Below are 10332 nucleotides of genomic sequence, written 5' to 3' on the forward strand. Positions count from 1 at the left end.
ATAGTTGCATGTAAGGGAAATATAGGGGTGGGTTGTGCATAGTTGCAGGGGAAGAAGACAACTGTGGGGAAGAGGACAACTTTTTTTTTTTTTTGTTAATTATTTCCTTTTAAAAAAATATTAATTTAGGTGTAAAAGTTAAAGAAGAAAATTATTTTGGTACTTTTACGCGCTTAAAGAGAGTAAACTACACGTTTTTTTAACATGTCAGCATTTTGTGTTCGATGGGCATGACTTTTGAACCATTGAGGTGTTCAATAGGAACATCGTATAGTTGAGGTGTCTAAGTAAAATATGCGGACAACTTTGAGGGGCTGCATATGACTTAGGCCATAGATAAATGTCAGTAATTATAAACATTTAAATATACGTAATTTTATAAAGAGTCAACAATAATAGTACACGGCGAGCTTATGTATTTTCAAATTTTTAAAACAATAGTTTTTTTTTACAAAATATACATATATGAATCGACTTCTACATTAAAATTTTTGAAATTTGAATTCTATTTTTTGAATTTAAAATTTAAAATCACGGTCCACAAATTAAATATTCAAAAGCCTACCTGGATGGTATGTCCTTCGATCGATTAAATAGTCAACCACAATTACTATCACCGTCTATCATTATTACCTACCATCTACAGCCACCATCATTAATTATCACTATCGTTTATATATAATTATTTTTATTTTTTTTTTAAAATAAATTTTGTACATTGAGAAAATAATTTATTTAATGAAAAATTCTGACTTCTTAATAATTACGCATATTTTGATATTTAAACATAAATTAATCTTAATAAAAAACAAATAAAGTTCAATGAACCAACGATCTTGATGAGTGTCGTGTTTATAAAAGGCTGTGTGCTGTCCCTACTACCTTTCCGTATCAGCCAAACTTGTTGGAGGTGTAAAGCCAAATGACCACCTCCTCCTACACTTTCTTTGATTTTGACATTTTAGACCTTTTCTTTTTTGGCTTCTAATGTTTGAAATTTTGTATTAGAATTAAATTAAATTTGAATTGTTTATATTTAATTGAGGGACTCTTGTTTTAATATTTAAAATTTATATTAAATTTAAATAATTTAATTCATTTGAAAGTGAATTTTTAACACAATTTAATATAGAGCTTTCACCGCATCACGAGGAAAGAGGAGAGAAGGGTCGGTGATAGACTCAATTCCAATAGGGAATGAATATGAACACAAATGTTGGGCGAGAGGTTGAATGTTGAACAAATTTCACCTCTAATTCAACATGCGGCTTTCCCTTTTTTTCTTTAAATTTCCAATATTATATTCTTCTTATGATTCATTCCATTTATAATAAAAAGGTGGAACAATAAAGATACCTTTTTTCTCGTTTCTTTTCTAGAACCATAAAGCATATTCTTTCCTTTAAGGGGATAATTAACAAACTCATTCATAAACCCTAACGTACTTTAATCTCAATCCAAGAATCTTTTTTTTTTCTTGATCCACTCACATTTTCAGGTTGTTTTTTCTATCTTTTTGTTATGGGTTTTGATTGCAATTTATTTTATGATTTTACCTCTTTTTTTTTTTTTTTTAATAATATGTTGAAACGCCTCTTAATTTCCTTGATCATTGCATATGAGATATATATATATATCTATGTTTTAATTGCTTAATCTTATATGTTTATTTTAGTAAGTATTTTGAATTACTTGCCTCAATATTTTGTTTATGAAATGTATGATGTTGATGGTAGCTAATGCTGTTTTTCCTAGTTTGCCTTTAATTCATTGTAAGTGTATTAATGTTTTCTAATTTGATACATTGTTTGAGTAGGTGATTTCTGCCCGTATCGGTAGTGATAGGGGGGCTATAAGGCCCTTGTAGGAACTGATAACTAAAAATGCGGAACAATTTCATGGATGGTGATTGGGGTTCATCAGAAATGTTCCCAATTGATCCTCTTATGCCGTATGGATTTGGAGCCAATTTCCTCTCTCATTTATCATTGATTGTTGATGGTTCTAGAAATTTATATGTGCCTGGAAGTCAGGCACTTCAAGAAGCATTTAAGTGCTTTTCAAAATATGCTGGGGCACTGCTAGTTTGGTTTGCCACCGTAACAAACTCCAGAGGTAATAACCAAATATCAGGCGGTTATCGAAGTTCAAGAAATACAAGGTCTGGAATGTCAATTCAAACACAAGAAACAACTTCAAGTAGACATTATTTTATGGAACTCTTCTGGCAATCAAGATGCAAAGGGAAAATTATTATCCCTGTGATATTTAGGAGGATTTCAAAGTTCACTGTGAATCAAATGTACAAAGAAGCAAAACATCTTCAATCAATTCCTGTTCTCTCACTAGCTGCTGCTTTAGTACCTCCATTTGAAAATTTGTAAGCTTTTCTTCTCAATAAATTTCATTGTGAACTCTTTTAACTCTGATTTCTTATGAGATGGATTTATTTAAAGCCATATACATTACCTTCACAGAAAGAAAAAGAAAAAGAATCCCATTTAGGTTTTGACTACTGCTTTTGCGCTGAGGTTCCTATAATTGCTTTTGGTCAAATGAATGATTAACAGCTCTGGTGATGTTCTATCTGTTCAATTGAATAGTAGTGCTATGGAATCACACAGTGGTGAGGATCACCGGCCCTGTGAGGTAGATCACCGGGGATGTGATAATTCATTTTTCCAGAATTTAAATTGGTCTAGACATGCAGTTGAGCCCAGAACGGGTATTGAGTTTCCTACTATCTTGGACAACCTAATAGCTGGGGAGCAAAATTCCAGTTTCACATCAGAGGTAAATATGTCAAACATGAATTACTGGTATTCAACTGATAATTGAAGTGGATATTTCTTGAGATACTCATTTCTGTTCTTAGATTTAGCTATTCATACTTTACAAGTGTCCTATCCTGCAATTATTTTGTTTGTTCAGCAGTAACTGCACCACTTTGATCACGACTCCTCTATATTGCAATCCCAGCTTAAATGGACAGTCCAATTAGACTTTTGGTTTCTGACTTGCTATTTGGTTCAGTTAATTGAGTGGTGTGGTTCCCGAATCTTGTTAATTAATGGCCAAATTGATGATACTGAAGATAGATGTGCTTCAAACTGAAGAAAATATGTGCATTCTATTATGACTATTTGATTTAGACTTCAGTCTTCTAGCCATTTAAGTAAGAGAAGAGCAGACAGCCAGAGAAGAAGAGAAAAGGCAATCTATTTTAACTTTGCAACATGACAAATACCAAACCAGACATTAGTGAATGCAACAGTGAAAAATATTAATATGATCAGTTCCATGGTTTCAAACATGAAATCCCAAAAAGAAACAATAGGAAATGGAAAAATTATGTATATGTTTTTGCCTATCAGCCATACTGCAAAATTATTCGAGTCAACACAGTGAGGAACCTCCCCCCACTTTTCTCTTATGGACTAAACAATGGACTTGCTCATATTACTAGTCTCAAACTTGGATAAAGGAGGATACGGGTAGTTTATGGCGAACATAAAATTAGTGAATTAATGATGAATCATCATATATACATTTTGCCGTGCTCACCTAGGCACTCTTTGTCAAAGTAGAGCGAAATGGATTGTGAGGATTCATATGCTGATCCAAACTGGTTTAACCTAATAGTGGATTGTAGACATTAACGAGATACATATGCATATATCATATAATTAAGAGAGGGAGAGAGATCATTGAGGTCGGTAGCGTATAGGTGATTCAGGAGAGGAAAGTGAATAACTGGGAAGTTCAGAATGAAACAACGAGGAGGGGAAAAAAGCTCCTTAAATTATAAATGCTTACTGCAGAAAGACGAAAAGGAGATACTGATTTTGACATGTTGATTTTAACCCTGCTATAATATGGGAGATTACCTGTAACCTTGGAAAAGCTAAATTGATTACTATACCCATTAACAATTCTTTGATAACGTGTATCAGTTAATGTTAGTCGGTTTTGTAGAATCAAATTAGAAAGAGCCACCACTATCCCAGAAACTAAACTTGGAAAAGAAGAAGATAGGGAACACACTGTAAGAAAAAAAATGACCAAAGCAATTAAGCCAATATGCTTGGATGCTTTCTACAACTATGCCTTGATGTGAAAGGTTACTTTTTAGATTCTTTCCTTCCAATGTTTGGTAATATTATCTATGTCAGCATAATATTAGAGGAAGAAGTTAATTTCACCATTCTCTTAGTTGCATTGCCTTGTTCCGTTTCTGGTTGATCAATGTCCTTTTGCCTAGTTCACTATTTACATAGATAAGATGTTAGTGAAAAGTTGAAGCGGTAAAAGTAGAGTGTCTAACTATTTCCTTTCTCGAACAAAAGAATAAAAAAAGTAGACATGAAATAGTATCTTGCATGGCATTTCCAATATTCGATGCTATGATATTATTTGATTTTGTAAGATCCTGGCATTGGTCTGAGAAAATGTAATCTTGAATCCTCTCTCCAGATATCTATTTCCCATACGATCTGGCTGAAATCTTAATCCAAGTTCAGACATTGTTATGCTGCACTTATGAGTTCAGTAGCCAATAGAAGTTCAAAATGACTTTTTTAAATTGTTCATAAAAGTTTAAAATGACTTCTGCTTGAATTTTAGGTCCTTGTTGGGACTGGATCCAGAATAATGAAAATTATCAGAATCAAATCTCTAAAGGTTTATGCATTTGGTTTCTGTAAGTTCCAGCTCTTCTCTAGACTGCCATGAGCTTTATAACAAGTTCAAAAGTTCCATCTTCAGAGCTTAACTATCTTTTGTTATGAATAGATGTGCATCCTTTTGATGTCTGCCAGAAGTTGGGTTGGAAATATGCCTCAGTTCCTTTTTGTGAACTGAACAAACAACAAGATTTTTATCAGGATCTTCTCAGGTATGCATTTATTTAAAACTGTTTAGTGCTTAAGTTTGCACTTACTTTCTGATAAGTAACTTTTTGAATCTAAGCTGCCTGTTTTGATATTTGGATTTTTGGTTCTAGCTGTAGTAATTGATGTTCAAATCTCCATGTAATATATTTTGTTTTCCTGAGCTGTTAAAATGAAGTTATGTATTATACAGTAGGAATGCTCTGTATCTCTGTACTTTTTGCTGTGTCTCCTTGGTCCTCTTTTAATGAATTTTACCTTATCTTTATTATTAAGAATGAACTGTGTCGTGTGACCTCAATTATGCCCATTAGTGAACTGACCAAGCTTCTTTCTTCATTTCTTTTGCTGCTTTGATAGTACATATTTTCACTCCTCTTTATCCTACACTATATATATAGCTTTTCCTCTCTTCTTGTTAAAGTTACTCCTTTTCATCTGAGCTTTTCATGTTTCTTTTCTCCCCTTTGCTTCACTAGAAACCTTTTACCATCACCAGTTTCAACTGGTGACGTCATGGATAATGATCATTTCTCCTATGCACATCAGTGATTTAGATTGTCAGTATCATTCTTGTGTTGCTATTCCAACCAATTCTAGAACAGTGGCCTTATCACGTGAGTGCCTTATAAAATTAAAAAATAATTAGTTATAATATATGATGCCCCCCCCCCCCCCCCCACACACACACACAAACACACACAAAAAAAAAGGGGAAGGGAACACTTAGGTGAGCGGTGTAGGATCTTTTCCTCACAAAATTGTATTGTTTGGTTCATTTATTTATTTTTGAAGCGCCCTAATTATACACTCGCACAAATGAAATGGGTGGATTAGCGTGGGGGATTAATGGGTTAGATTTTGATATGTTGAGTTCAGGGTTAGACACTTGAGAAGCAACACTAGTCTTCAAGCTCAAGACGCATATGCCATTTTATGAAGTGTCTAGAGCTTGTGCTGTGTTGCTATTGTTTTCTCATACCAGTGCTGTTGGACGTTCTGCAGGGAAGACATAAGCATGACTGTAAGGCTTGTTGTTAGCTGCAATGGAATCAAAATCAACACAGTTCGAGAGTACGTTGAAATTTTCTCTCCAGATCTTGAAAAGCTCTGCTCTCACCCTTTCATGTTACCATGTTTGACATTGTGTTTCCATCAGATAAAATCAAATAGTTCACTATTTCATGAATTGTTTTCAAAATTATATGAGTAGTTAGCTAAATATGACGTACTTCCCACTTCCTTATATTGAAAAACTGACAACTTTTAAACCAATCAAAAAAAGAAAAAATGATAGCCTTTAGATTGTACCTTGTGGCCTCAATACTGTTGAATTGATTTGTAAGAGCTGCCATTGCTCTTCCTGATAATTGTATTGAGACAATTAATGATATTGAATTACAAATTGAGAAGTGCCTTGAAACTGCATCTACTATTACGCTAAAGGAAAAAAAAATACCTCTGTTCCACTTAGTTTGATACTTTCATTATTAATCCTTTCCAAAACGAACAAACGTTTCTATATTTTCTTAATGAGAAGCCATGGAAATGTTAAGACCATAAGTTCCAAAAGTTATATAGCCACACAAATGTTATGATATATTTAAGTCCACAAGTTCCGAACTTTGTCCCATCTTAATTACAAAAGTCTCTTGAGTGAAATTTCCAAACACATGGAAGCTTCAAATCTGCCATTCATTGACTTATATTCTGAACTCTGTTTCAATTGCCAATTTCTGCAGTGTCTTTGAGAAATCTCTTCGAGCTCGGTTGTTCAAGGTAAGCCCAACAGTTGTCTTCCACTCACATTTATTTTTCCTAGGTATTTACTACTGCCAGAGAAGAAAAAGACCCTCAACATTGACATTCTTTGTTTCTCTTACAGGCAAATCCTGACACCGATTATCACTGTCTAGAAACATTTGGTTCTATGTTCTCTCAGGATATTCCTATACATGCAGTAAGCAATCTACAACCTTCGCACCATCCATTTATTCTAGGAAGCCTCCTCATTTATTATTATAATATATATATACATGACCGAAATTTTCAGGGTACAACAATCAATTTTCGACGAACAACTGATGGACATTTAATTACTGAGAGTAAGTTAAATATACCTAAGAACACATACTCTTCTACTTGCTTATTCTTTTAATAAAGGGATTACGCAAAACATCTCACTTTTGGACTACTATCCTTTGCAGTCGGAGGCAACCATATTGGAGCAGTTCAGAGTAGAGAATTGTGTAGTAAGTGAACTGTCCTTTTAACTTATTACTAGGCACTTCTGTACATACTGCACAAAGTGGCAAAGATATTGATTCTTGGGGAACTAATTAGAAGGAGAAAATGTATGGGATAAAGATAGATACTTACACTTGTTATTCTTGCATTTCCAGGGGCAATTTTTGATATGTACATTGGTGATGTTCCTATATGTGAGGATACAAAAGAAGAGATCGGGAAAAATGTTGCAAGTATAATTAGGGGGTGTTAAAAAGATGGGGTGCTTCTACAAGAGCTTATTTGCTTGTAATAGTTCAGGTTCTTGTGAACTGGACTTTTTCATAGTGCAGTTCATAGCGTCTCGAGTAAGACATAAATCTCAGAATGAACATAGGTTTCATGAGGATAAATGATTGTTAGTCTTATATATGTAGAATTATTTATTTTAGGCAGGGTTCTTATATTCAAAATTGATTAGAATACAAGATTTCTTGTAACCTTGTTGGCGAGCTGCCATTACAGAGCTGCCCCTCTGCCAACTGTTGTAAATGAAAAGAGAGCTTGTTCTGCATTTTTTGGGCTTAAGCTTCTCTCATATTCTGTATAATATTTGGTTGATCTTGTCAAGTGATTTGTAGTATTATAAAAATATGCTAGTTAGATAGAATATAAACTAATATGTATAAGAATTATAGGATTGGTTGTTGTGGGCAGCAACATGGCTGCAAATATAGGCCAACATACTTCAAATTCATTCCAAAAAGGTAGAACCAATCATCTTGTTGTATTATTTTTTGATACTTTCCGTAGATATGATATGATGAGTGTAACAAATTCAAAATGCAGGTCGGATTAGCTAGTTTTTATTTCTCCTCTTCCCCATTTTTTTCAGTCACTACCTCCCACCATTTTCCCAAACTTATATCCCTTCAATAATATTCCCAATATCTCTTTATCTCTTATAGAATAATTTATTTGAATTTTTGTTTTCCACATTACTTATAACAAAAGAGTGAAAGAAAATAGCCTGTCTCAAACTATATGTACAAAAAAATAAAAAAAAAAGTTAAATTTGATAATTAACTCTTAAAGAGAAAAACTTCACCAAAGAACACACTTTATGCCAAAAAAGTCATGAACATAAAATTGGAAAAGATTGGTAAATAACCTCCTTTGGGTAAATCTCTCTATCATATATCATGAACGACTCAACTTTTCTACAACTAGACTTATTACTAATTTTGACTACTTGAATGAACAATCCAACCCCGAAAATTGATTTTTTTTCTTTTAAGAAATTGATTTTCTTTATATATTTGGCTAGCTTTATAAGTTAATTAACAATGAGCGAGTTAATACTTAGAGACAACTGAAGAACATAGTAAAAATTGATATTCATTGAAGGAGCTTATGCTCAGAGAAGACAATTGTGGTGGGATGGAGTGACAGAGCTGCAAAATAGTGTTTTAAATAAAATTCTGGTAAACACCTTTTTTCGTTATCGTTGGACTAATGGCTACGTGTCCTTGGTTCATTGAACACTTTGTTATATATTTTGACCATTTTTTTCTCTTTAATTTATGTATGTATAGTGATGTGACAATTTAAATTAAGTTTCAATGCAATTGGTCATTTGATTTATGTTGGAAGTGATGTAACCACACTCTTTAAGGCTTTTAAAGACGTATCTCAAAAGGTGTCGAAATAACAAAAAGGATATTCTTGTGAATTTGGGCCTTGTTAGATTAATTGTGATTGGGCTGGGATTCAAGCTAGATTGAATCACTTCGTGAGTCCACCGTGGAGGTTCGTGCCATGATATCCTTGTGATGAGGGTAAATTGGTCGATATGGTACTATTCAGAGCGTTTTTTGTCGAGTTCGACTCATGGCCGTTATCTTAGCCATAATTCAAGCCCTAGCTTGTCAACCAATTTATTAGTCATGGTTCAAGTCCTAACACAACATTACTGGTTGGGTTTGAATCTAGACAACATGATTCTATTGAGTTCGAAGGGGTGCCTTTGTTGTGATTCGGGATCGGTCATTTCAGTTTTAGAATATATCATATTATATTATAAGTGGGAAGTCCTTTGGCTCAAAGTTGAATTGCGAATTTGCCCTTCACTTGAACATTATTTGAATATATATAACATTATATGAAAATAAAAGCAGAATATTTTCATTTTTAATGACCTGGAAAATAAATTCACACTTCAATTACAATAATCAGGATAATTGAAAAGACAACAGTTAAACTTACATTTAAATAACCATGAATAGGGTAAACGAAAAGGCAATTGAAAGTAATAAATCTTTTTTCCAAGTGAATAATGACTTTCTTTAGGTAAATAAAGAAACTATGTTTATCTTCAAGTAAATCATTTCATTTTCATATACATTTCAAAAGGTATGGAAGATATAGGAACGCTATTTTAATTAAGAAATCGAAGACTTTAAGACAATCATGAAGAACATATGAAGTGTGGTGTATGCAGCGATTTCTCGACAGCGACAATGGTGAGAAACTGATTTTGTGTTCCTAGAAATCTCATTGTCCTCCAGCATCCCCTGCCCTTCATCATTTTTCTTTTTTGAAACTTGAAGGTTTCAAATTTTTAACACTATCTCTTTGTTGTTGTTTTCTTCTAACCCCCCCCCCCCCTCCTCCTCTTATTGTAGAATATGCCTCTTCTTAGATTTATATGTGATGCAATTTGAAGTGTTCTTGAAATTCAAGGTATATTGATTTATCCGAGTATTTCTATAACGCAGTTTCAATCAGGATATTCACTAGTTTTTTCCCTTTCTCTATTTTATTAATCTTTATTTGTTCCATTTTACCCTTTTTACTTTTTTTTTCTTAGTTTGTTTTTCATTTTTTAAAAGTTGAAATTTCAACAATAAATATGATGAAAGTATATAATTTACACGTAATAGTAAAATAATTTTACCTTAAGAATCAGACATGGTATTTTTCGCAGCTATAATTTTTTTATGCAATATATTTATTCTCTTATTTTCACATATAGACTTTGGAGTCTTTCCTTTTCCTATTTAATTTTTGGGTGATTGAAGATTAAGATCTTAGTTAGAGAACATATTTTAATCTTAGTATGTCTTAGATATTATTTTCTCTTCAGTTTGAATTTGTAATATTTTTTCCTTCAAATTATATATGACTCATCACAAGCATGTTTATAATGTTATTATTG

At 32.9% G+C, this 10332-nt stretch overlaps 1 protein-coding gene across 6 annotated transcripts; it reads left to right on the forward strand.

Moving 5' to 3' along the window:
- The first annotated feature begins 1032 nt into the window (after positions 1 to 1032).
- LOC101265262 (fatty-acid-binding protein 2) lies at positions 1033 to 7745 on the forward strand. 6 transcript variants are annotated; one of them, XM_069288013.1, is made up of 11 exons: positions 1033 to 1227; positions 1817 to 2380; positions 2607 to 2793; positions 4624 to 4699; positions 4792 to 4894; positions 5895 to 5963; positions 6632 to 6668; positions 6775 to 6849; positions 6943 to 6994; positions 7097 to 7141; positions 7292 to 7745. In XM_069288013.1, exons 2-11 carry the CDS (start codon positions 1884 to 1886, stop codon positions 7387 to 7389), a joined length of 1239 nt encoding a protein of 412 aa, XP_069144114.1. In that variant the 5' UTR covers positions 1033 to 1227; positions 1817 to 1883; the 3' UTR covers positions 7390 to 7745. The 6 variants fall into 6 exon arrangements, with proteins under 6 accessions (XP_069144114.1, XP_010324996.1, XP_004245040.1 ...); XM_010326694.4 differs by having other exon boundaries at positions 1043 to 1498; positions 2604 to 2793; XM_004244992.4 differs by having other exon boundaries at positions 1088 to 1498; positions 2571 to 2793.
- Positions 7746 to 10332: the final 2587 nt, after the last annotated feature.

This window comes from Solanum lycopersicum, chromosome 8 (assembly GCF_036512215.1).
Source record: "Solanum lycopersicum chromosome 8, SLM_r2.1".
Lineage (NCBI taxonomy): Eukaryota > Viridiplantae > Streptophyta > Magnoliopsida > Solanales > Solanaceae > Solanum > Solanum lycopersicum.

What these genes read in the sequence shown, in the direction of transcription:
- LOC101265262 (XM_004244992.4), top strand. Translation starts at nt 1,884, where the DNA reads ATGCGGAACAATTTCATGGATGGTGATTGGGGTTCATCAGAAATGTTC. An exon ending in ATTCCAGTTTCACATCAGAG is followed by an intron (nt 2,794 to 4,623) that starts GTAAATATGTCA and finishes CTTGAATTTTAG; the next exon opens with GTCCTTGTTGGGACTGGATC. An exon ending in AAAATCAACACAGTTCGAGA is followed by an intron (nt 5,964 to 6,631) that starts GTACGTTGAAAT and finishes CAATTTCTGCAG; the next exon opens with TGTCTTTGAGAAATCTCTTC.